This window comes from Delphinapterus leucas, chromosome 17, assembly GCF_059928025.1.
Source record: "Delphinapterus leucas isolate spDelLeu-1000000601 "Yukka" chromosome 17, BTC_Dleu_Yukka2, whole genome shotgun sequence".
NCBI classification, from domain to species: domain Eukaryota; kingdom Metazoa; phylum Chordata; class Mammalia; order Artiodactyla; family Monodontidae; genus Delphinapterus; species Delphinapterus leucas.
In genome coordinates, this window is record NC_143145.1 from 15,949,070 (window position 1) to 15,977,040 (window position 27,971).

General features: G+C 36.1%; 1 protein-coding gene across 2 annotated transcripts in view; it reads left to right on the plus strand.

Moving 5' to 3' along the window:
* The window catches only part of ATAD2 (ATPase family AAA domain containing 2), a 72,814-nt gene that overhangs the window by 41,239 nt on the left and 3,604 nt on the right, over window positions 1-27,971 (plus strand). For both annotated transcript variants that reach the window (XM_022554018.3, XM_022554019.3), the window contains exons 12-25: window positions 3,569-3,743; window positions 4,619-4,707; window positions 9,149-9,308; window positions 10,163-10,253; window positions 11,300-11,614; window positions 11,958-12,090; window positions 12,439-12,625; window positions 13,696-13,881; window positions 20,214-20,349; window positions 21,494-21,690; window positions 22,229-22,388; window positions 24,365-24,487; window positions 24,607-24,750; window positions 25,929-26,321. In XM_022554018.3, coding sequence (XP_022409726.2) covers window positions 3,569-3,743; window positions 4,619-4,707; window positions 9,149-9,308; window positions 10,163-10,253; window positions 11,300-11,614; window positions 11,958-12,090; window positions 12,439-12,625; window positions 13,696-13,881; window positions 20,214-20,349; window positions 21,494-21,690; window positions 22,229-22,388; window positions 24,365-24,487; window positions 24,607-24,750; window positions 25,929-26,321 — 2,489 coding nt within the window. The remainder of the gene's footprint in view (window positions 1-3,568; window positions 3,744-4,618; window positions 4,708-9,148; window positions 9,309-10,162; window positions 10,254-11,299; window positions 11,615-11,957; window positions 12,091-12,438; window positions 12,626-13,695; window positions 13,882-20,213; window positions 20,350-21,493; window positions 21,691-22,228; window positions 22,389-24,364; window positions 24,488-24,606; window positions 24,751-25,928; window positions 26,322-27,971) is intronic.

Consider the following 27,971-nt stretch of genomic DNA (forward strand, 5'->3'; position numbering starts at 1 on the left):
TCAGTTTTTTGATTTCGTTTTGAATTTATGTCAAAGTAATACATGTATGTAATTTTTAATATATTCTTTATTTTATAATGAAGTATAGTTGATTATATGTACATAATTTTAAAAGTTAAATAGTACTATAAGTTTTACAAAGAAAAAATGGTAGTAGTCCCTTCTGTTTTTTCTATTTTAGACATAATATATAGACTTCCTGTGAACAATGACTATTTGACTCTTACTTTCCCCACCCTCCACATATACACATTTTTCCCCCTTCCATATTTCCAGTAGTTTATTTATATATAGATAAACTTGATTTTCACTGTTTGCTTTATGACTATGTAAATATTTCTTGCAGTTTAGTCATGTATTATATAACTTCATTTCCTCTTTTATATCTCTCCTCTCCCCACCATAAAACTCCTAGAGGAAAACATAGGCAGAACACTCTTTAACATAAATCATAGCAATATTTTTTTGGATCTGTTTCCTAAAACAAAGGAAATAAAAGCAAAATAAACAAATGAGACCTAGTTATATTAAAAGCTTTTGCACAGCAAAGGAAACCATTGACAAAACACAAAGACAACATATGGGAGAAAATATTTGCAAATTATATGACTGACTGATAAGGGGTAAATATCCAACATATATAAACAGCTCATATAACTCAACATTAAAAAACAAACAACCTGATTAAAAAATGGGCAAAAGAACTGAATAGATGTTTTTCCAAAGGGGACATGCAGATGGCCAACAGGCAGTTGAAAAGATGCTCAGCATCATTAATCATCAGGGAAATGCAAATCAAAACCACAATGAGATATCACCTCACACCTGTCAGAATGGCTGTTATCAAAAAGAACACAAATACGGCTTCCCTGGTGGCACAGTGGTTAAGAATCCACCTGCCAATGCAGGAGACATGGGTTCAAGCCCTGGTCCAGGAAGATTCCACATGCCATGGAGCAACTAAGCCCGTGCACCACAACTACTGACCCTGCACTCTAGAGCCCACAAGCCACAACTACTGAAGCCCATGCGCCTAGAGCCTGTACTCCGCAACAAGAGAAGCCACCGCAATGAGAAGCCCACACAGCGCAACTAGCCCCCGCTCGCCACAGCTAGAGAAAGCCTGCATGCAGCAACAAAGACCCAACACAGCCATAAATAAATAATTTTATTTATTTAAAAAAGAACACAAATAACAAATGTGGGGAAAATGTGTAGAAAAGGGAACCCTCATACGTTGTTGGTGGGAGTGTAAATTGGTGCACTACTGTGGAAAACAGTATGGAGGTTTCTCAAAAAACTAAAGATAGAACTACCACCATATGCCCCAGTAATTCCACTCCTGGGTATATATCCGAAAAAAACAAAAACACTAATTCAAAAAGACACAAGCAACCCAATGTTCATAGCAGCATTATTTACAGTTGCCAAGTTACGGAAGCAACCTAAGTGTCCATCAGCAGATGAATGGATAAAGAAGATGTGGTATGTATATACTCAATGGAATACTACTCAGCCATAGAAAAAGAATGAAATTTTGCCATTTGCAGCAACACTGATGGACTTGGAGGGCATTATGCTGAGTGAAATAAGTCAGACAGAGGAAGGCAGATACTGTATGATATCACTTATATGTGGAATACGAAAGTACAATAAACTAGTGAATATAAGAAAAAAGAAGCAGACTCACAGATATGGAGGACAAACTAATGCATACCAGTGGGGAGAGGGAATTGGGGAGGGGCAATATAGGGGTAGGGGATTAAGAGGTACAAACTATTAGGTATAAAATAAGCTACAAGGATATATTGTACAACATAGGGAATAGAGCACGTATTTTCTAATTACTATAAATGGAATATAACCTTTAAAAATTGTGAATTACTATATTGTATGCCTGTAACTTAGTTAATATTTTATATCCACTATACTTGAATTTTAAAAATTAAAGTAAAAAAATTCAACAACAGATTCCTTCAATTTTTTGTCTTCATTTCCCCTTCCTTACATTTCCCCTTTCTTACATTTCTGCTCATAAAAAATCAATATATGACTATGTTAAACTATTTTCATATGGTATGTTCTCTTTCCATTTTAATGGCTGAATAATATTCCATTTTGTGGATGTATCACATTTTATTTAATTGATTCTGCTATTTCTGGCTATTTTGTTTTCTCCTGTTATCATTATCACAGATGTCAATATCATGAACATCTCATTGCTTCCTCTTTATGGGAATCATTAAGTTTTTTCTTTAAGATACCATCTCACAAATAAGATTACTGTGAGATATATTTTAAAAAAAATATATATATATATATATATATATTTTTTTTTTTTTTTGCGGTATGCGGGCCTCTCACCACTGTGGCCTCTCCTGCTGCAGAGCAGAGGCTCCGGACGCGCAGGCTCAGCGGCCATGGCTCACGGGCCCAGCTGCCCCGCGGCATGTGGGATCCTCCCGGACCGGGGCACGAACCCACGTCCCTTGCATAGGCAGGCGGACTCTCAACCACTGTGCCACCAGGGAAGCCCAAAAATAGATATATTTTTAAAAATCTGTTTCTGTCTTGACTTTTGTACATTGAAATCACTGGTTTATTTCACTTGTCTGATTGTTTTCTTAACAATTGCTTTGTTTTTTTACCATCTGCATTTGATTATATTCGTTTCTTATTATTTTTTATTTCTTTTGGCTGCGATGCGCGGCTTGTGGGATACTAGTTCCCTGACCAGGGATTGAACCCGTGCCCTGGTAGTGCAAGCACCAAGTCCTAAACACTGGACTGCCAGGGAATTCCCTTATTTTTCTTTTATTTTTTTCTTGACTTTGAATAGATTTTATCCATCACTTGTGATTTTTTTTTTTTTTTTGCCATTCTTATTTTGTCATTTCTGTTTTTCTGGGATCTTCCTTAACTTTTCTTTTCAAGAGCAGTTATTTGATGATCATTTCCAGTAAGATTATGAATATAACCCATTTTCTCAGAATTCTGTCCTGAGAACAATGAATAACTTTGGAAGTATGTGAAAAAGCTGTACATTACCCTATGACAGTGCAGTGATGTCACCAAAAATTATCTTGAATTCTTTGTGTTGTCCTAGTCCCTGTCACCCAGCCACTACTTCAAGTTCTCTCTTCTTTTATCTTATTTTCTCTTATGTCCATTCCCACTATTTTCTTGCAAAACTTTTGCTGTTATGTTACTGGTGCTCAGACCAAAGATTATACGTGAAATCTGCTATTCTTTCCCCTGATACGTTATAAAATTAAACAGTCAGGTCTTTTCAATCATAACTTTTATGCAAGATAAGATAATATGATGAGCATGATGAATGAATGAAAGAAAATATGTTTCACATAAAGGGTTTTATTTAGTTTCAATATTAATTTTATAGTATGAATATTAATTCCTAGGTTTTAAGTTGTGCTTTGTGGATTGAAATGATATTTCACTTGTCTTAATTACATTCTTATTCATTAAATGTATTCATGAAATTGGTTTCTAAGTTTTTGTTTGGTCTGTTTTTCAGTATAGTACTAAAATAATACTTATTCTTTTACAGGGGTTGTTTGTTTTATGGTCCACCTGGAACTGGAAAAACTCTGGTTGCTAGAGCACTTGCCAATGAATGCAGTCAAGGGGATAAAAGAGTAGCATTTTTCATGAGGAAAGGTGCTGATGGTCTGAGTAAGTGGGTAGGAGAATCTGAAAGACAGCTGCGATTGCTATTTGATCAGGTATGATATTCAAATTTACCTATATAGATCTGTAATCAGTGTAGATTAAGTATAAGGATTGGATAAACCTTGCATTTAATCACTTTTCATAGAAATAAACTCATAATAATTATACCACATATATACTCTTCCTAGATTATTTTCCTTTGTCATGTCATGATTACACCGACGTATGATGAACAGTTTTATAGTAAAAAGAGGAAGGAATAATTGGGTCTAAGTTCTCTGGAGTCTTAGGTCTCATATCTAAAGACTAGAGACAGAGTGGTAGTCTCACACTTAAAAGAGATGACAGCAGTGAGTTATGTTTCAGTATACGAGCTGAAGATTAGCTCTGCCCTAGAGTGGCTTTCAGTTTCATATCCCAATTGTATTGACAGTAAGTTGTGAGATAATAGCATTCTTAGCTACTGAGGCATATTGTTGCAAATGCTTTTACATCTCTTTGTAGAATTCACTGAGGTTTCTTTGTTTTAACTTTACTGAAATAGATTTTAAACTATGGCATCTTATTAAATGTTTTTTTCCTCCTGACATGGAGGAAAGCTATGTCACTGTCTTCTATTCTTTGTCTTGTTTCGACAGTTGGTCTTCAGTAGATATTTTTTGTGTCCCAATAATTGTAGCTGTATGAAATCTGAGGGATATAACCAGTGGAGTATATTGAATGTTTCCAGCTGAAAATGCAAATAAGCTTAAATTGTATGCTGTTATAATTTATTATGTCTGAATCCTTAAAACATAGTTCTTGAGTTTTTATTTTTAAAAACTTCTTCTAAGCAAATAGGAATGAAAATGGATTAAAATGCTTTATATTAAGTCTATGTATTTGAAGTTTTTCATGATAACATGCAATCACTGGACTTGCTTCCTAGGCCTATCAGATGCGCCCATCAATTATTTTCTTTGATGAAATCGATGGTCTGGCTCCAGTACGATCAAGCAGGCAAGATCAAATTCACAGGTAAAACTTGCTTGATGGTACTTCTGCCTTTCTTCCTATATTCTGAGCAGTATTGATATTGCATGAGGGATAGAATGTTAGATGGTGAAAGAAAGTTTATAAACCAGTGTTGTTTGGTAGTAGAAACCAATGTGTAGTACAGAAGAAAAAGAAAAAGTGAACCTGTTCTAAAGGGTAAGGTGTTCTCAAGCACAGTATTGGTTATAGATTTAACTTGTGATACAGACTTAAATGCCCATTGGCCAGTGAGGTAAGGCAAATAAAATGAGTGAGGCAGGCCAGTGATAAGGGTGGGTCTGGGAAATGTGGCTGAGTGTCCAATCATGAAGAGCGTGGCCAATTGTTTTTAGCTCCAGCCTATTACTGAAGTGCAAAAGCTGACTCAGACTTGAAAAATAAATTTTCTTTCCTAAATTTTATATTCAGATTTTTGCGTTAAATATCTTTTAGATGTTGCCAACTAATTCAGATGCTTTTTTTTTTTCCCCTAGTACTAGCCCAACTTCCTGATTTTCAGAATGGGAAAGTTGCATCTACCCTGTGATAATTGCTTACCCAAGGGAGCAGTTTTCACTAGTACCACTGACTCAACCTGAATCTAAATTCATTTTAGTCCTAGTTCATCTTCAGTTTTTCACAGCTTCTTTTTAAATGTAATTATTTAATTAATTTGGGATACCCAAAAGCAAATGTTTGCATGCTTTCATTATGCCAGTATTGTTTTTCATTGTAGATAATATAAAAGAGAAACGAGACATAAAATTATGAGTGATAGGTAGGTTTTGGCTTTTCTAACACCTAACAACATTTACTATATTCTGGTCCTCTTCTTTGACTTGATACTATAAAATTTTATTTGTTCTGAGTAAATTAAAATGTTTACTCCTATATGGTAAAAATAGTTGTGTGTGCACATACCCTACCAATAATCATACACACTTTTTATATATATGACACATTTCATTATCAGCCATACTGTATTCATTGTGTTGATAGGGAAAAATATATTTAACAATACGACCATCACTTTGCAATCAAGTAATTGAGTACTTACTGTATTTTGGAACAGTTCTAAAAGGGATTGGAGAAATTTTAACAAGAAATATAGAATAATTTTAGCAAGCACTTATCATTTCAAATATATATTTTTAAGAGAACTTAGGTTTTTGTTTTTTCCAAAGACTTAAAAAATCTGAGAGAAAAACAATTTTGTTAAATTAAGCTTATTTATTTATTTATTTACTTTAAGGGAGTAAATCTTTTTCCTTTTTTTTTCAAATTTATTTATTTATTTATATTTTTTATTTTTGGCTGTGTGGGTATTCGTTGCTGCGTGCGGGCTTTCTCTAGTTGTGGCGTGCAGGGGCTGCTCTTCATTGTGTTGCGTGGGCTTCTCATTGCGGCGGCTTCTCTTGTTGAGGAGCACGGGCTCTAGGTGCGCGGGCTTCAGTAGTTGTGGCTCACAGGCTTAGTTGCTCCGCGGCATGTGGGATCTTCCTGGACCAGGGCTTGAACCTATGTCCCCTGCACTGGCAGGTGGACCACTGCGCCACTAGGGAAGTCCAAATTCAGCTTTTTTAGAAGTTAGCACGTTGAACATGATTAAACTATCCTCTTTATCTTATTGTTGGTAATAATTGTAGGGTAATGCAAATAAGTAAGTATGTGAATGCATTAGAAAATAAGATTTTTAGCCTAAGAAAAGAGGATACAAATATAAAGTAAATTAAATTAAAACCCTCAAATCGGGCTTCCCTGGTGGCGCAGTGGTTGAGAGTCCGCCTGCCGATGCAGGGGACACGGGTGCATGCCCTGGTCTGGGAGGATCCCGCATGCCGCAGAGCAGCTGGGCCCGTGAGCCATGGCCTCTGGGCCTGCGCGTCCGGAGCCTGTGCTCCGCAACGGAAGAGGCCACAGCAGTGAGAGGCCCACGTACCGCAAAAAAAAAAAACACCTCAAATCTTTACTTGAATTAGAAATACCAGTATGAACTTACGATGAATTTTATTTTTAAAGAAAAAAATGATTCCTATCTCTGGACACTAAAAAGGCCTAGAAACAATCACAGTCCAGCGGCAATTCATACCCTTAGTAATCAGAGTGTGATCTTTAAATACTAGGATTCTTTAGTGGAGGAGGTGTTAGGCAGAACTGAGATGGGAAATAGCAAGACAAGCCTGGAACATATTGTAATTCCTGGAAGTGAAGAAGCAATCAAAGACTACTGGGGTCACATCAGAGTGACATAGCCAGTTTGAAGGGGTTTCCATTGGCCAAAGACGGGACAGTTTGAGACCCAGTATAGTGAGTCTCTTAAATATGTATACACATTTTTAAGAGACTCAGTATATTGAAGTGTATCAAGTACACAGAAATCATCAGTTTTTAATGATCTGTTTTAAAAAAGAACTTAATTGGTCACTCCAAAGATTGCTAAGACAGTGACTCATTACTCTGAAAATTGATGAAGAGAATGAATCAAGCATTTCTTTTTCCTGTCCTGTAACCATGATTCAGAGTAATTTAATAATAATGATAAAGAGAACTTTGTTCTCTATAGAAAAATCACATTTAATAAACACAAAGGAAATTATTGAATTAGAAAAATAACCATTTTGCAACCCCTTATGAAATAGTGGATCAAGAACTATGGTTTTCAACTGGTAGTGATTTTGCCCCCCAGGGGACACGTCTGGATATATTTTTGATTGTCACAACTGGGAGGGGGAGTGCTCTACTGGCTTCAAGTGGGTGAAAACCATGGATGCTGTTAAATATCCTACAGTGGACAGGACAGCTCTCCACAACAAAGAATTATCTGACCCAAAATGTCAATGGTGCCAAGATTGAGAAACCTTGATCTAAGCAATAGTTATCGGTGGCTGCTATCGGTGGCTGCTGTGAAAGCAGATAAGTTGAAAAGGTTAATAGTAAAGTTTATGATGAGTGGAGTAACCTGATAACACCTCAACTAAACCCAACCTACTGATCTTAAAAATGAAAATATGGTATCACTTGCCTCCTGATGTATACAGTAGGAAATACATGGTATCTTCCTGTGAAATATGCTATCCCAAATAGTTTAATCTATATTTATTAAGCTTGTAGATGTAACTACCAGTTTACAGGAAATATGAAAGCTAAAGGACAAGTTAAATGAGCCTATCAGGAAGCAATCAGCTCAATCCAGATGTGGGAGGGAAATTCTACAAAACAAATGAACCAGTTTCTTCAAAAAATAAATGGCATGGAGGAAGAAAAAAAAAGTGAGGGAAGGGTGATGGGGAACTGTTATGGATTTGAGGGTTGTTTGACCAAGTGCAATGTGTGTAGATCTTGGCTTGAACAAACCAAATGTAAAAAGATATTTTGAGACGATCAGGGAAATTGGAATTAGTGTCATTTACATTGGTGTCATAGTATTGTGGGAGTTTTTAAAAGTCCTTATCCTCAGAAATACATATGTGAAGCACTTAACATGAAATATTTATGGGTTAAATGACCTGAGATTTTTTTGTTTGGTTGGTTTTTTTAAAAGCTATTGGGTGAAGACAAAAAAGGAATACTGATAATTGTTGAAACTGAGTGATGAAGATGTGGAGACTGTTGTACTATTCTCTCTCCATAATGAAAAGTTTAAAATGTAATTAAAACTCTTTTTTAAAAAAATAAATTTATTTATTTTATTTATTTATTTTTGGCTGTGTTGGGTCTTCATTGCTGCGCATGGGCTTTCTCTAGTTGCGGCGAGTTGGGGCTACTCTTTGTTGCGGTGCGCGGGCTTCTCATTGCAGTGGCTTCTCTTGTGGAGCACGGGCTCTAGGCATACAGACTTCAGTAGCTGTGGCACATGGACTCAGTAGTTGTGGCTCATGGGCTGTAGAGCGCAGGCTCAGTAGCTGTGGCGCACGGGCTTAGTTGCTCCGCAGCATGTGGGATCTTCCCAGACCAGGGATTGAACCTGTGTCCCCTGCATTGGCAGGGGGGTTTTTAACCACTGTGCCAGCAGGGAAGTCCAAATCCTATGTTTTTATGCTTTATGTATATTCTGTTTTATTTTGGGGTCCTTTGATAATGTGTACACAATGAACCATTTTATTATTTTTACCTTCTGTTTGTCTGCCTAGTACTTGTTTTTTTTTTGATGTTGTATCCCTGTTTGAGAACTCTAAAGTTCCTATGTGAAATTATGCTTTATGAAATGGCTTCCAGGAACCATTTGTAGCATTCTGAAAGCTGTGTTTTCCATTGACTTTAAATGTCTATGTGCCATGTAGTATGTTATTTTACAGATTTTCTTTTTAAAAAGCTCATTGAAAGTAGTGGAATGCTCTTGAGAAAATTCAGTCACACATTTAATGTATTCAATCTTAGCAAAAAAAAGAAATGATGTGTTCAGCTTCCACACAATTAATCTCTTCTCTCTTATTTTTAAATTTAGTTCAATTGTTTCCACCCTGCTAGCTCTTATGGATGGATTGGACAGCAGAGGAGAAATTGTCATCATTGGTGCTACCAACAGACTGGATTCTATCGATCCTGCTTTACGAAGGCCTGGTCGTTTTGACAGAGAATTCCTTTTTAGCCTACCTGATAAAGATGTAAGAATTTAACATCACTCAAATTTTGACAAAATTGATTGCCTTTATCATGAACAAGTCTTGGTATAGCGAAAAATTGAAGATTGAGTTTTGTATGTTCTGAAGCGAAGTTGTATGATTAACATTCAAACACGTATGTATGTATTTTTAGGGAGGCATTATTTTATTTAAAGAAAATAACTTGGTAAATTTTTATTCTTTTTTTTTGGTTCCTGCGGCTTGTGGGATCCTAGTTCCCCGACCGGGGATGAACCCGGGCCACAGCAGTGAGAGTGCCAAGTCCTAACCACTGGACAGCCAGGGAACTCCCCACCCCACCCCCCTCCTTTTTTTTTTTGGTAATAAAATAGTGCCTCCCTAGAAATAGTCTTAAAATTCTTTCAATTTGAGCACAACCTTTGCATGTTAATTATACAGCTTTATTTTGATTCAGAACACGTGGCCTAACAGTCAATCCTTAGCCAATTCATTGGCCTTGGCTTTTTTCACAGATACAACCATATAATCCTATGCAGTTATTTTAAAGCTGCCTAATATTTTGAGAACCAAGTTAGAAAATATGGGTAGAGCTGTCAGTACTCTTAAAAACAGTTCTTAATATGTACCAGTAGTTTCTTAATATCTCTCATTCACATTTATGATGACTAGAACTTGAGCTATAAATGTAGATCTGTTTAACATAAAATCCTCAAGCTCTTACAAATACATCTTTTTTTTTTTCATTTTTACTGTTTCATATTTCTGTTTATATTAGGTATTAAAATCTTTAAAATTTTAGATAAATTATTCTAAGTTGAAATTAATCTGAATAGCACTTTATTATTATAGAAAAATTTAACTGTTTTTATTTGTAGGCTCGAAAAGAAATTCTAAAGATTCACACAAGGCATTGGAATCCTAAACCACTGGACATATTTCTAGAAGAACTAGCAGAAAACTGTGTTGGTAAGCATTGTTTTAAGCATTAAAGGAAATATTACGTGCATTTCAAAGATGGAATAAGTTGTAGTTTTGCCAAGGTTATGTTTAAAGAAATGCAAATTATATTTGTTTCTTATTTATAGTTGCTGGCATGTTTTTTTTTTTTTGGCCGCGTTGGGTCTTCATTGCTGTGCGGGGTCTTTCTCTAGCTGCAATGAGCCGGGGCTACGCTTTGTTGCGGTGCACGGACTTCTCATTGCGGTGGCTTCTCTTGTTGCGGAGCACGGGCTCTAGGCGTACGGGCTCAATAGTTGTGGCGTGCGAGTGTGCAGGCTTTCAGTAGTTGTGGTGCATGGGCTCAGTAGTTGTGGCTCACAGGCTCTAGAGCACAGGATCAGTAGTTGTGGCGCACAGGTGTGGTTGCTCCGCGGCATGTGGGATCTTCCTGGACTGGGGCTTGAGCACGTGTCCCCTGCATTGGCAGGCGGATTCTTAACCACTGCGCCACCAGGGAAGTCCTGTTTTCTTTGTATAAAGTCCTAGATATTATATAGAGGTGATTGATATTTTGACTGTCAGGGAATATCAGAATGAAGTTAGATCTTTTACTAACTGTTCACATTTTTCTAATTATCCTATTAAGCATTCTACATGTATTATTTCGGTAATTCTTACATCAGTCCTGCGAAGTAGGTAGCTTTATCCCCATTTTACAGATGTAGAAATGGCTGAGAGAGCATAAATGAGTAAAGAGAGCATAAATCTCTAAAGATCACACGTCTAGTAAATGACAAACTGGAATTTGAACCTGATTGATTTCAAAAGTCGTGCTCTTGACCCTTGTGCTCTACTTCATGCCTGCATATTTCACTCTCAAAAGTTGATTGATTTGTTAAGGGTTATTATCAACCATGTAAGTTCACTGGGGGAATGAGAGACATTTTAGCCGTATTACTCCTAAATATTTTGCTACTATATTGCTGGGCTGATTTTTAATTTTCTTTTAACCACGGTCAAGCTAATAGGGCGGTGGTTTACTTAAAAAAATTCTTTTTGGTTGCCTTGGATAGGGTACTGTGGTGCAGATATTAAGTCAGTATGTTCTGAGGCTGCTCTGTGTGCTCTGCGTCGACGCTACCCCCAGATCTATACCACCAGTGAGAAACTACAGTTGGATCTCTCTTCAATTAATATCTCAGCTAAAGACTTTGAGTTAGCTATGCAAAAGATGATACCAGCCTCCCAAAGAGCTGTGACATCACCTGGGCAGGCCCTGTCCACCATTGTGAAACCACTCCTGCAAAGCACAGTTGACAAGATCTTAGAAGCTCTGCAGAGAGTATTTCCACATGTGGAAATCGGAACTAAAAAAGCATTAGACTCAGGTATGAAACTTGATTGACCATTTAGTTTTCATAATCTGTAAAACTAAATGTTTTGTACATCCCTGTACAGTAATGTTTCTTTATAAAAGAGCCTCTTGAAAGGAATTTGGCCATGCTTTGCCAAGATATTTGAAAGAAATTTACTTCACAGATTGCCCTAGACTTAATCTAAGTTTGGAATGCATTATTTTAATTTACTTGTTATTTATATCTACACAAACATTTTTGATTCTTAAAAAAATGTCATTGAAGTTCCTTGGTTTGCTAACTGAGGCATTACATGAAGATTTACTTTGTAATTCAGAAAAGTTACTAATGCACACTTTTTTTGTTTACTTTATAGATGTTTCTTGTCCTCTTTTAGAAAGTGACTTGGTATACAGTGATGACGATGTTCCTTCAGTATATGAAAATGGACTTCCTCAAAAATCCTTTAATAAGAGAAAAGAAAATGTTAATTTTCTTCATTTGAATAGGTACACTTCCCTTGAAAATTAATATATTTTTTTTCTTGTGTAAATTCCCTAAAACTAAATGAAATGACGTTTGAAAAGATAAAAGAGGCCAGCCAATTGACTTTTTTAAAAAGTTAAAATATTAGAAAATTTTTTGTTGTTACAGTTGTCATGATGGTAGAAACTATACTGTATGAAGTATTCCTAAAAATCTGTAGGGGTTGATTCTTTCCAAAAACCATATGAACTATGATGTTATGACTGGCCATATTGTCAAAACTTTTGACTTCTAAAGTTCATAGTTGGTAATTGGGAGGGAAATTTAAACTTTTTTTCCCTAAATCATAGGTTATTACTCATTTCTTTCAGAAATGCTTGTTATCAACCTATGTCTTTTCGACCAAGAATATTGATAGTAGGAGAACCAGGATTTGGGCAAGGTTCTCATTTAGCACCAGCTGTCATTCATGCTTTGGAAAAATTTGCAGTGTACACATTAGACATTCCTGTTCTTTTTGGAGTCAGTGCTACATCTCCTGAAGAAACATGTGCCCAGGTAATTCATTGTTGCCCAGGCACATAAGTTGTAAGTCAAAGTAGTCTTCCAAAGACAAAATCTAGAATTGCCTTGTTCTTTTTGTACTGTGTTTTTTGCCTTTCTGATTTCTAACTTCAGGTTTTCAAAATAGAACTATGCATAAGTGCTTAGTTACTGAAGAGTGTGAGTTTACATCCCTTTTCCACCACTTACTTGCTATGTGACTTAGAAAAGTTATTAGATCTCTCTGCCCCATTTTCCCCATTTGCAAAATGGAGATAATAATAGTCCTTGCCTTGTATGGCTGTTGTGAGAAATGAGTAAAATACTTAAAACAGTGACGGCTATGCAAAATAAAATTTTAATTTTCTTCATTAGAATAGGTACATTTCCCTTGAAAATTAGTATATATATATATTTTGTGTGTGTGTAAATTCCCTAAAACTAAATGAAATGATGTTTGAAAAGATAAAAGATGCCAGCTAATTGATTTTTTTTTAAAGTTAAAATATTAGAAAATTTTTTGTTGTTACAGTTGTCATGATGGTAGAAACTATACTGTATGAAGTATTCCTAAAAATCTGTAGGGGGTGATTCTTTCCAAAAACCATATGAACCTTGCTGCTTCTGTTTTTGCTATATTAAAATTTTTTTAATGTAAAAGTGTTTTATATTTGTATTTTTATTTTAACCTTGGTTGCCATAACAGAAAAGTCTTCTAGATTTCTTGAGCTGTTTTCTAATTGCTTGAAGCAATTATGTTTTTCTAAAAATGAGACTTTTTTTGTGTGTGTGGTACGCGGGCCTCTCACTGTTGTGGCCGGATCTTCCTGGTCCGGCGCACGAACCCGTGACCCCTGCCTCAGCAGGCAGACTCTCAACCACTGCGCCACCAGGGAAGCCAAGCCCTAAAAATGAGACTTTTATAAAACATTTAAAAACAAGATTGTGGGATTGGGGAAGCATTTTTAAAACTTGAGGGTTTTATATGACAATTCCGGGAAATTAAACATTGTTCCAGATTAATAAAGCATATAACTAATGTGCTGACTCTCTAACTGAATGTAATTTTTTTCTCTGTCTACTAGATGATTCATGAAGCTAAGAAAACAGCACCAAGTATAGTGTATATTCCTCATATTCACTTGTGGTGGGAAATAGTTGGACCAACACTTAAAGCCACATTTACCACATTATTACAGAATATTCCTTCTTTTGCTCCAGTTTTACTACTTGCAACTTCTGACAAACCCCATTCCACTCTACCAGAAGAGGTAATTTGGGAGAAATTATTATATTTTAAAAAGAGATATACTTAAGTAATAAGAATTTATGGAAAAAATTCCAAGTGCTACAGAGGTGAATAAAATTATAAGGAAAAGTTTTCCTATTAAAGATACCATTGTTAGCTGTTTGATACATGTGCTTGTTGGGCAGGATGGTATATGTATATGTGTATGTATATTGTAAGACCATATTGTAAATTTTTTTTCTCTAAATGGAATATGATGCATACTATTCTGTAACTTACTTTATATATCTTATGTGTTTTTTAATACATAAGTCTTATTTCTTTCAAGAGCAGCATAGCTTTTTCTGTTTTCTTGATATACCATAATTTATTTATCCAAATCCTTATTAATAGGATTTTAGTTATTTTCCAGTTTTTTTCCTGTTGAACTGCTACAGTGAGCATTCTTGGGTTTTAAATTATATGAGCATTACTATGTGGATTTTTTTAACATGCATTCCTAAAAGTGGAATAACTATAGCTTAGCCAAAGAGTATGCACATTTGACATTTTTGATAGTACCAAATTACTGTCCTTCAAATTTGTGCCAATTTAGACAACTACCAGTGACAAAGTTCATTCTGCTTCTGCCTGTAATACTCTTCTCCTAGATACATAGAAAATAAAGATGTGATCCTTTATTTTTCTCAGATGTCTGCCTAGATATCACCTCAGAGGTCTTCCTGATCAGTTTCTCAATTACAGCAGTAACACCTCTGCCTATCACTCTCTTCTCCCTTACTCTGCTTTGTTTTTATCACTACTTGACATTAAATATTAATTCGTTTGACTCTATCTCTACTAGCATAATGTAAAGTACGTGAAATCAGGGACGTTTTTCCACCTCTCCGTCCCCAGAATACATAATAAGCATGTTGTAGTCTTGTGTGTGTGTTTTTAGAACATTAGTAGGACGATAATTCAAATATTTTATTTTAAATATATTTACTGAGCACTTATTCTGTGACAGACATGGTTATAGGCATTGGGAATATAGCATTGAACAATATAGAGAAAAATCTGTATCCTTCTAGGGCTTACATTTTAGTTGAGGGAGAGACAAACAAAAATAAAGTATAATACCAACCTACCAGTATGGAGAAAAATTTAGCTAAGCAATGCCAAAAGAGTGTGGTAGGGCCACAGTGTTAAATCCACTAGGTTAGCCTCACCAAGAAGATGACATTTGAGCAAATACCTGGAGAAGGTAAGGTAGTGACCCATTTGAGTATCTGAGGGACAGAGGTTCCTGGCAGAGGAAAAGCAAGTGCGAAAGCCCTGAAGGAAGAGTGTGGTGTGTTGGAAAAATCGCAGAAAGTCTAGAGTGGCTAGAACAGAGTGAATAAAGGACAGAGTAGAAGGAAATGATGTCAGGGAGTTATCAAAGGACCAGATTGTGTCCCTGATGGCAGTTTTGTAGTTGTTAATTCTTCAACTAAAACTTAAATAAATTGGGAAATGAACATTAAGTATATATTAATTACAGATTCTTAGGGTGGGAAGAGTCCTTAAAGTTTTCTACTTTAGTCATCTAGTTCTGGACTCTAAGTCTTTCTTTTGTATAGAACACCTTCACAATTCATTTTGTTAGTTCTGACTCCTTAGAAAAATCAACTTATTTTGAGAGGCTTCCATTTCTTAATCTCCATTTGTTTCCCACATAAAATAGAGAGCCCGTCTATTCTGTCTTCATCATGACAAGCTCTTTGTATGTTTGAATATGGTTTTGTGTTCATTTCTATCTCCTCACTCTGACCCAGTCTTCTTCACACTAAAAATTTCTTCTTCTATGATAAGGTATATTCCTTAGGAATATTAAATACAATAAAAGTTTATTTCTTGCTCACTTAACAATACCAGGCAGATGACTAGATTGGCGGGTCCACCCTCCACCATGTAGTCATACCAGACACTCAGGCTGAGAGAGCTTTCTCATTTTCATCATGTGACTTTCCAGGTTACTTTCATTCCACCCAGCTGAAAGGATTGGCCTTCTTGTGCCTGGTCTGAAAGTGATACATATCATTTCCTTTCACATTCCATTGGCTAAAACTCACATAGCCATACCTAACTACAAGGGAGACCAGGAAATATGATATAGCAGTGTGCCCAAAAGGAAGAGAACATGGAGTGTGATAATAGCAGGCTCTGCTACACGTCACACATATTTTTAGTTTCTTCAAAATTCTAGTCACTCTCTTGAATGTCTTTCTCTTTATAGTCCTTTTGAAAGGCTGTACTCAGAATGAATTAAGTACTTAGCAATGTTCTGATTAGCAGAGTAAAGAATTGCTATTTAGTAGCCCCATTAACCATCGATTTATTGTACGCACTGTCAATTGAAACTTTGTTAATTATTTCAAAGTTTAAAACAAAGATAAGTTTATACTCTTGGTAATAAGTAAGGCAAACTAGCTGAACTTTATAAAGATGTAGGGAGGTTGAAAAGCTGTCATCAGTTTAATCTTGGATAACTTTATCAAGAATGTGGGAATTTTGGGGCTTCCCTGGTGGCGCAGTGGTTGAGAGTCCGCCTGCCGATGCAGGGGACACGGGTTCGTGCCCCAGTCCGGGAAGATCCCACATGCCGTGGAGCAGCTGGGCCCGTGAGCCACGGCCGCTGAGCCTGCGTGTCCGGAGCCTGTGCTCCGCAACGGGAGAGACCACAACAGTGAGAGGCCCGCGTACAGCAAAAAATAAAGAAAAAAAAAGAATGTGGGAATTTTGTACTCAAAAAAAATTTTTTTTAAGATAGCTTCTTTGTTTTCTTATGGTAATATTTCCTAAGCATATCACTGTAAACTGAGTACAGTATCCCAGTATCACACTGTACTGTAGGGTGGAATGGGCACTGGACCAGGAATTGCTCATTTTATAAAATGAATAGTCTATGTGGATGCAAATAAGCAAGTCCGCTTTGAGCCTTATATAGTCTATGTAGTCCTTAGTGATCCAGTGATATTGTCTATATAGCATTGGGCTATAATATGTGAGAAGTACTGTGTATACCATTATTAGCTACATTAAAGTTTGTCCATCTCAAAACTGCAGTCAGAGTATCTATATGTATGAGTACTAGTGGACCCTAACAACACAGCAGTATGGAAAAATGAGAAAGAAAGTCATCAGTGGATTAGAAACTTTGATGAATCGTGAAAGACAAGCAGTGGGGATTAGATTGGTACAGGTAACCACATTTTAAAGCATGTGCATGAAAGGACTGCTTTGAAAGATGGGAGTGGTTTCTAGCTCTGGTTCGGTGCTAGGAGGGAATTGAAAGAGCCTTTGGACAACTTTGGATTTTTTGGCTTTCTTCACTTCTGGCCATGCCAGACAGCAGTCAGCTGAGTTGTTTGTCCTCAGCTAGAGCAGTGAAGGTGGGCCCAAGGACTAGTGTGGCAGAGCAGTGACTTATGTATAGGTACTGAATGGGAGAAGTAGGGAGACCCTGTGCCCAGAAGACAAATTACAGGCACATTCTGTGTCTAACATAGGCAAGCTTCTTTCATAATCACTGGAAGTAGAAGCTAGAATAAACAGAAAAGGCATCTGTGGACAGTTGAAGATTTCAAAGGCAAAGATAAATTTATAAGTAAGCTTTTGAGGAAGGACAGCTCCATGGAAAATCATATCCATGCATCAGCAACAGATTGTTGTGGAAAAGAACCAACTGAAGACATTATACATGAAATAACTCCCCCCAAATAAAAAACCCCACAGGGCTAAAAAGAAGCAAACACAGATAAGAGTGAATTAGCAAGATGGAAGATCATGAGATCAGAAATTCTTATAGTAAATAATAAAAACAAGACAAAGATTTGAAAAGTGAGGAAGAAGTTAAAGGAAACAGAGGACATAGATTCAGGTCTAACATCTGTTTAATGGGATTTATGGGAGGAGAAAAATGTACAAGAGAAAAATGGTCACATAATAGAACATTTCATAGAATTAAAGAATACCATAATGTTCAGATTTAAAAGGTCCCCTGTTCTAACTGATGGGTATAAAAAGGCCCACATCTAGATAAAATTTCAGAACTCCAAAAGTATAGAGAAAAATCTAAAAATCTTCCAAGAGAATAAAACATTACTAGAAAGGACTGAAAATCAAATTGCTTCTACATTCTCACTGGTATAATACCAGCTACTAAGGAGGCAACTGAGCAATATTTTCAAAGTTAGAAGGAAAATAATTTTGCACCTGTAATTTTCTTCCCAGCAAAGTTAGCATTTGAGTGAAAGAACAAAATAAAGATGTTTTTGAACATGCAGTGCCTAAGAAACTATTACCCATAAACCCCTGACTGAAATAATTATTAAGGGATTATTTCTCCTCTTGGATTTTTTTTATTTTGCAGAAGTTGCATATAAGAAGCAGTGAGCAAAGAAAACAGTAAAACTCATCACAAAACTGTGCTAGTAACATTTTTTTAAGGACTGTAAATCTAAGTTGATCTTGGTTCTGAACTCAAAACGGCAGGAAGGACATAGTGAAGGAGAATGAGGAAGTAAAAGCACATTCAGATTTGTATCTGATATGTAGATATTATTAACTTCACAGTTTGGTAGGAAAAGAAGCTTAGAGATATGTCTGTTAAAACTTGTAACAATAAAAGAATAGAAATACAGCAGACAACTTCCAGGCCACCAGAAAGGGGGAAAAGGTACAAACTGCAATAGAAATATCAACAAAATAGATTCTAAAATTTAATGTAGAAGAAGAAACTGCTTGAGGGACTTCGCTGCTTGTCCAGTGGTTAAGACTCCGTGCTTCTACTGTACAGGGCACAGGTTCAGTCCCTGGTTGGGGAACTAAGATCCTGCATGCCACGTGGCATGGCTAAAAAAAAGTTCTTGAATTTCCAAGAAAATTTTGAAAAAGCCCTCCAAATATGGTAAAGCATACCACAATGTTAGTGATTAAAACTGTGCATTTGGGCCAGAAATGACAAATTAATGTAATACAGTTCATTAGTAGACTCTTGTATACATAGTAGTTTAGTGAATGGATTAGCAAAAGGAGAGACTTATTTCATAAATGATGTTGTGTATGTAGTCGTCATAAGTTTGGAGCATGGAAGAACCTACAAAGCAGAAAATGCAAAAGCTGTGAATGTAAATTTCTCTGTATCATAGGTAGTCTGAACAAAGTACCCAAACATCATACAAGGAATAAACATTATCATCCTCTAATAATTCTTGGAAAGATCTAGAGGTTTGTTTAGAAACATCCTTTTGAGACCTGTTTTGCCTTTATTCTTTTTTTGGTGGTAAAATATACCTAATTTACCATTTTAACCATTTTTAAGTGTACAGTTCAGTGACATCAAGTACATTGCTTTAAGTTCGTTCATGATGTTGTGCAGCCATCACCACTATCCATTTCCAGAGCTTTTTCATCAACTCAAACAGAAACTCTGTATCCATTAAACAATTATTCCCCATTCCTTCCTCTCCCAGCCCTTGGAAACCTCTAGTAACTTCCGGTCTCTTTGAATTTACCTATTCTAGGTATCCTCATATAAGTGGAACATAAAGTATCTGTCCTTTTGTGACTGGCTTATTTCACTTAGCATAATGTTTTCATTGTTCATCCATGTTGTAGCAGGTGTTCAAATTTCATTCCTTTTTAGGCTGAATAATATTCCATTGTAAGTACATACCACATTTTCTTTATCTCTTCATCTGGTGGTGAACATTTGGATTGTCTCTACCTCCTGCCTACTGTAAATAATTCTGCTATGATTATTGGTATACAAGTATCTGTTGAGTCTTTTATTTTTTTTCTTGCAGTTTTTTTGAATATACTGGGTTACATGATAATTTTGTGTTTAACTTTTTGAGGAACCATCATACTGTTTTCTACAGTGGCTGCACCCTTTTACATTCCTACCAGCACAAGGGGTCTAACTTCTCCACATCCTTACCAATACTTATTATTTTCCAGCCTTTATTCTTACTGAAGAACCACTCATTCTCATATCTCACTTTGGGTTGTGAAGGTGAATTACTTGATCTCAACAAAACCCATTAAGTAAAATATCACCATATCAGTTATTGTATGAATTATAGTTTGGAGCCTTGAGTTCTAAAGAAGATCCCATGTTTTTAGTTCCTTATCTATTGCATACATGGTTTATATAATGCATAAATTCAATATAAGTAAAAGATTTAAGAAATTATTTCTTTATTACACAATTTAGATTGTCATTAAAAACGTGTACAGTAACCTACTGTGGCATTGAATGATTGATACATAGTAATGTGTGTGTATACATACATATGTATATAAAATGCATCTGTTTTCTTTTTTAAGGTACAAGAATTATTTATCCATGATTATGGAGAAATTTTTAATGTCCAGTTGCCTAATAAAGAAGAACGGACACAATTTTTTGAAGATTTAATTCTAAAGCAAGCTGCTAAGCCTCCTATATCAAAAAAGAAAGCAGGTTAGTTCTTGTATCAAAGTTAATATGTAATAATTTTGAGAAAGTGGAAATGAAATATCAGTTAATGGCATTGCCATCTTCTAATATCAGAAGCTCAAAACCTCAGTTGAGGTTGATACCTCTTACTTACCTCTTAAAATCCCTATGTTTCCCATTAAAATAGACTAAAGTTCTTATTTATTTATTTGTTTGTTTGTTTATTTAGGCTACGTCGGGTCTTAGTTGCAGCATGCAGACTCTTAGTTGCTGTGTGCATGCGGGATCTAGTTCCCAGAGATTGAATCCCAGCCCCCTGCATTGGGAGCTCAGAGTCTTACCCAGTGGGCCACCAGGGAAGTCCCTAGAATAAAGTTCCTGAAGCATACAAGGCCTTTCATAGTATAGCCCTAATCTATGTGGAATTGGGGCTAGAATTCATAGCATAGCCCCAATCTGTCTTTCCAAGCACACCTTTGGCACTTTTCTCTCCCCCACCTTTTTCCTTCCAAAGCACTCTATCTTTAAACCATATACAGCATATTGTGTCTTTTCATAATTTCATTCATACTTCTTTCTAGTATAACTTATTATTTCTTCCCTAACATCTAGACAAAATTAATTTATTACCTTTATGATGCACTGTACTTTTTTCATACTACTAATATGATATTACAGTGATGTTATAATTATGTCTCTTACTCCCTTAATTGATTGCCAGCTTATTGGGGCAGCACTCTCATATTCCCTTTTTTATCCTTATTACTTATTAGTGCATATCTGTTTAAACAAAATTAAATTTTTGTTATATTTGAAACATACCACAATTTTTTTGTTAGTTTAAAAATTAACTAGTAAAAATGACTTTTTAAAAAATTAGAATATTCTTGTCTTGGAAATACGCATTTTCAAAATTTTAATAGCCTCTTAAATGATCTTAAAATGGTAATGATTTAGGAATTAGCACTCCAAATTACAAGTTAGCGATTATTGCTGGGGGTGTTGTAGAGGTCGAGATTATGGTAGCTGTTTAGTATTCCAAATCCTCTGATTCCTGGCAAATACAAGGAGGATAATCCCTGAGAGCTTGTCTACTTTGTGTACTGAATTGTTTATTACCCTTGATACGGTGGGAGAGTGGTAACTAAAATCTTCCATTCATGTAAAGTTTTGCAGGCCTTGGAGGTACTCCCTGTAGCACCACCACCTGAACCAAAACCATTGACAGCAGAAGAAGTGAAACGACTAGAAGAACAAGAAGAAGATACATTTAGAGAACTAAGGATTTTTTTAAGAAATGTTACACATAGGCTTGCTATTGACAAGCGATTCAGAATATTTACTAAACCTGTTGACCCTGATGAGGTATTAATTTAATCTTTGGATCAAAATGCTTCAGAATTAGAGACTATTTGACTAGTTTATGTGGTTCCCTCTGTATACTGTGATCTTGTTTTCTGTATTTGGAAACATACCAAGTAGTATCCTAAGCACATAGAGGCTTCAAGAGCTACGTAAAGCATTTTCCTTTCCTGCAGAGCATAGACAATTAACTTTGCCCAACTCAAATGTTGTAGAAGTAATTTGAGAATGTCTTAACGCTACATGATATTACTGTGACCTACACAGTTAAGAATGAGGTCCTAAATTGACATTGAAGGGTGGGTGGCATTTGGATGAGGAAAGAGGTTTAGAATGTTACTGGAGATATAGGTGCCCAAGAATAAGAATGAATACAAAACAAAACTCGCCTTAAATAGAGTCACAGTTTTGTATTAATATATTTTCATTATATCTTATGTATTTATTCTCTCTCCCTTATTTTGCCTGGTAGAAAAACTTGACTCAAATTTTTTACTGTTCAGAGTTAATTTAGTGATTTGGTCATTTGCTTGAATTTTAGGTTCCTGATTATGTCACTGTGATAAAGCAACCAATGGACCTTTCATCTGTAATCAGTAAAATTGATCTCCACAAGTATCTGACTGTGAAAGACTATTTGAGTGATATCGATCTAATCTGCAGTAATGCTTTAGAATACAATCCAGATAAAGATCCTGGAGGTGAGCATTACTGGTTTTGTTTTTCTTCCCCAGAGGGTGGAATGGGGGCTGCTAATGCTTAGTGGCGGGTGATTTCATACTAGGTGCTATATTATAAGCATTTTATATTCACAGTGCCATTCAGTCCTCAACAACGATATCCTCATTTTACAGTTGAGAAAAATGGAAGTTTAGAGAGGTTAAAAAACTTACTCAAGGTCATACTATCAGGAAGTGGCAGAGGCAGAATTCAAATGCAGGTTTCTTTCACTCCAAAACAATTATATGATATAGCCTCTAATGAAACACAAAATTGTATAACAACTTAGCTTGTTTCCTTTGTTTATCAATGTTCTTTCTCAAAGTAGAAAAATTAAAGCTCTCTGTAATAAAATGTTTGAAAGGATTTTCTCAGTTAAGACCATTATAAATTTTATTACAAAAGTAATATAGCATAATTCTTGCTAACAGTAATACTTAAAAAACTAAGTCACCCATTTCCTTTCTCCGAGGGTGGACACTGTTAAGTTTGGGAATATCTTTCCAGATCTTTTCTATGCGTAGAATGCATTCACGTTCTACCTCACATACCCAGTCCATTAAATAAAATGTATAAAGTGAAGGATTTTTAAGTGATATATTTGTTCATATTTATAATGATATATTCAAATATCTATATGTTTGTTGTAAACGTGTTCATTTCCAAAAAATATTCTCTCAGGTGCTTTTTCCTAGCTTCCTATTCTTGCTTTATGGATGCTGTGCCCTTAACTGTCTTAGTGGATAATTTTTTTTAATAGTTCTATTTCCTGCGTTGGCTCTCTCCTCCAGTACATTGGCATTCTGTTTTTAAATTTGTAGTCCTTATGAATTAGATTGATTTCCACCACTAAGCGTTTCCTCAACAATTTAAAAGTTCACTGTTCTTCCCTTGCCAGTCTTCTGCCCACACCTTCCCTAGACTTTATCCCGTAGTTCAGAGTTCTGGAGGTAAGCAGTGGGAAACAGCCTACCATGTTGGGAATACCCCTTAACTGTAGAAAGAAGGAAGCATTTATCCTGGAGGAAGAGGGCTTTTTCTGTTTCATTGCAGTCATACTGCCGCTGCTTCCCTTTTCGTCCACTGTGACAACCTAAAATTACTTTAGAGCAGTGGTGTTCACACTTTAGCTACCATCAGCATCTCCTGCGGGACATGTTAAGATGCAGCTTGCTGGGCCTCACCTCCACAATTTCTGAGTCTGTAGATGCAGGGCCTGAGAGTGATGTGCATTGTGACAGATTCCAAGGTTTTGCCGAAGCTGCCACACTCCAGGAACCAATGAACGTCGCCTGGCCTTTCTTCAGGCCATGTTAGAAGCCCCCAGCAACATCCCTTCTGTTATTATAGCTGTTCCTGTCAACTATAAACTGAATATTGTGTGAATTTTGCAGCCTACTGCCCTGTGAGGGGGACTGATCCAGCCGTTCAAGCAAATTTGCATTCACTTATTATCTGCCTGTTGCCTCAAGGCATTTTCCAGTTTACAGTGCTTAGGCTCAGTTTTGGATTTTTTTCTAGTGTTTCCCATGTAGGGTTGCTGTTTCATTGTCTTTGTTTAGTTTCCCTGTCAATGTAATAACATCCTCTATATCTCTTCCAAAATTGTTTTACATCCCTGGTTCACTCATGACACCGATAGCCTTCCTTGCTGTTTTTGTGTCATTATGTTGTTTAGTTTTGCTACTGATTGATTCTTATGTTTTCTCTGGTATTTCAAAGGGATCTGGATAGCACAGGGCAATGAAATTACGTTGAGTCTGCCATGTTGAATCAGATGTCCAGAACATTAGATTAACATCAAAAACAGAAATAACACAATTCCAGTAACTTTTACTATTCATGGTAGAAGTAAAAAAGGAATTGTAACAGCTATAATCTTAGCCCAACATATGGTGTTAATTTTTGTTACATTAGCAAAACGAAAACATTTTAAAATTCTTTCTTCATTCCATAGATCGTCTTATTAGACACAGAGCCTGTGCTTTAAGAGATACTGCCTATGCAATAATTAAAGAAGAACTTGATGAAGACTTTGAGCGGCTTTGTGAAGAAATTCAGGAATCTAGGAAGAAGAGAGGTAGGAAAATGATTTGGTATCAGAAAAAGATGCTTTAGATGTATTGAGTCCTTTTAATTAATTGTTGTAATTTTCAAATCTGGAAATTTGATTTGATATTCCACATGTCTGTTTATAAGGTTGTAGCTCTTCCAAATATGCCCCATCTTACTACCATGTAATGCCAAAGCAAAATTCCACTCCTGCTGGTGAAAGAAGACCAGATCCAGAGAAAAATGAAAAGCTGAAGACCCCCAGTACTCCTGTGGCTTGCAGCACTCCTGGTAAGTGCACTTACGTAATTTTTACTTGCGAAACTATAGCCTTTATTCTCCTCTAATGCTGTTTACTTTTTCCATCAGTTTCCTTTGTCTATATTGATGCAGCGAATTATGTTGATTTCATTAACAGTAAGGCAACTTTTCATTCTTGAAATAAATCCAGGCTTGCAATAAAGTACCACTTGCAATCCCAGTTTACCTGTCACCTCTCAGGTCACAATCTAATTGTGGTATGACTTGATTTGAAACTGACTTTTATTTCCTATAAATCCTAGTCTGTTTCCTGTTCCTCTTTATTCTTAGAGTATAATTCCATGGAGTACCAACCCAAATCCTGTGGGGTTCCTGAGGCCTCTCTTCTTTGGCAAGCTCTTAATTCCAGTTTTTGCCCTTTAAGCTCCATGAATTTCAGACTGTCCTCAGCTTCTTAGCCTCTCAGCTATTCATTTGTTTTCCCAGATTTTGGTGCCATAATTCCTCAATGCTTTTAAACAGAATGTTCATAGAGGCAGTATTCAATGGGAGCAACCCAATGCAGATCAACAGCAGAATATGGAAAAATACAGATTATTATACAAAAGTGAAAATTATTAAACTTCAAGTACATACAACAGTATGGATGAGTCTTCCAAACATAAGGTTGCAGTGTGGTTATACTGCATCTAGTCTAGGCAGAATGTTGAATCTCTGTATACTGTAGTTTCTTCATCTGTAAAATGATGTCGATAATGGTAGCAAACCTGATCAGGTTAAAGTGGAATGTCAGTGAGTTAGTACATATAAAGTCCTTAGAAGAGTTCCTACTATGTGGTAAGCACTCAGGAAGTATAAGCTATTTTTAGTCTCACCCTTCCTTCAGTTCATTCCTTATACTACTGCCAAAGCGACCTTTGTAATATATGCATCAGACAAGTCATGTCATTGCCCTCCTTAAAGTTATTCGATTTTTTAAAAAATTATTCAAGATAAAATCCAAATTCCTTAGAATGACAGGCCATTGACCACTTTCTACCTTCTCACAGAACTCTCTACTTTTGTTTGTGTATTCCAACCATACAATACTATGGTGATATCTCAGATTCTCCCCTTAATATCGCAGGAGGTATTTTTTTCTCCCACTTACTTAGACTTTAAAAAATTGTTGAATGTTCTCTTACCCTTTTTCTTTAAATTATTTGAAGCTCCGTTGAAGAGAAAAAGCCGCAGAAAGTCGAAGTGGTACTTAGGCACCATAACAAAACGAAGGAGGATTTCACGGGCAAAAGATGATGGCCAAAATGTCGTAGATGACAAAATTGAGAATGATACAGAGGAAAATCAAGACACAAGCGTAGACCACAATGCGGCTGGAAACACACGGGAGTCTTCAATGGAGGAAGCCGAAAAGCAGCAAAATGACTCTGAAAGCAAAATGGAATTGGGAGATAATTATTCAAGTACTTGTTTTGAAAATCAACTTGAAGAATCTGGAAAGACTATAGCATGTACAGAATTGAGGAAAGATAAGATCACTTGCAATGGAGATGCTTCTAGCTCTCAGATAGCAGATACTTCTGGTGAAAATGAAGCAAAAGGTAAGTCTCAGTCAAGCAACTTAGTAATTTTAAAAGATGTTTCATTCAAAGTTCTTAAATAGTTAATTACCATCTCAGTTTACTCCTTTTTCCTTGTCTTTCAGAGTACAGGAGTTAATTAGGAAAAATAGCATTTTCTTTAGTAACTGTTGAGCTAGTAAAATCACTGTTGTTAAAAGCACACTACAGCATCAAACAGTAGTTTACTGCTTAGTAGCTTGTGGCCTCGGTCAAGATTCTTGACCCATCAGCGTCAGTTTTCTCATTTGCAACATTGGGGTAGATAGTTGCTGGGTAATAAGATATTCTGAGGATTGAATAAAGTAATTCATCTAAAGCATGTAGCAAAGTGCTTGGCTATACAATTTTTAAAAGCTGGCAGGATACCCTCTCATTTTTAAGCAAGATAAGCAGTTTCTTATCCTGTGATTTCTTGCTGAGTGATGTAGAACAACTGTTACCCACCCCCATCATTCCTCTATTCCTACTGTAGGTTTAGCCCAAGGTTATTTATATTTATTCTAATGATCCTGCTCCCAAAGTCTTTCATGTAGAATTGTTTCCTGTCTGCACCTTTTTGGACCTTTGGCATTAGATTTGTTTGGTTTTTGGAAAAGCCAAACATTATTTAGTCTTACAAAGCAAAAAAAGGGTAACAGGGTCAAAAATTTATTTTGGTCAAAAACAAGTATTGACTAAGTTAATGAGACTGGTTTTCTTCAGTGGCTTATATGCTGTAGATAAATCTTTTCCAAGGACTCCCTTAAAATGAGTTCTCGTGTGTTTGAGTAATCTTAGAATGGTCTATTTTAAATGTTAATCCTCTGGCTGTATAATTTAGTATGTTTTGTTAGGTTCAAAGTTTTTTTTTTCTTTTATCATTATCTTTTTTTAAAAGGACACTATTTAGTGAGACAGGTACCTGTTTCCATGTCAGGAGATTTGGGTTCTTGTCCTGGCTCTTAGAACAGTTAGGTATGTTGACCATAGAAAAGTCTTCACCTTTCTTTGGCCTCATTTTTCTCATCTCTCAGTGAATAGATTGTTCTAGATCAGGGATAGGCAAACTTTATCTGTAAAGGCCCAGATAGTCACAACTATTCAACCCTGCTGGAAAAGCCACATTGACACACATATGTAAAATGAGCATGGTTGTGTTCTAAGAAAACTTTAATTATGGATTAATTAAATCCATATTTAGCCTATGCATAGTAGTTTGCAACTCCTATTCGAGATTACTGAAGCCCCTTCCAGCTCTTAAATTCTGAGTTTTATGCCTAAGTAGAAGACAGTCTAATCTGTTGAGGATCCCTTGAAATACTCTATTTGAGAAAATATTTCTGAAATGTCCTTAATTTTTTTTTTTTTTTTTTTTTTTTTTTTTTGGCCGCGCTGTGCGGCATGCAGGTTCTTAGTTCCCCGACCAGGGATTGAACCTGTGCCCCCTGCGGTGGAAGCTCAGACTCCTAACCACTTGGACCACCAGGGAATTCCCTGTCCTTAATTTTTGATTGTGTAAATGGCAGCATCTTAATTTTACAGCAGAGTCAATAAACCAGAACAGGGGTTTGTGTCTAAGTAAATATGTCCTGCTATTTAATCTGCCTAATATTTATTTTAGGTATTATAAAATGTCTATGAAACAAATAA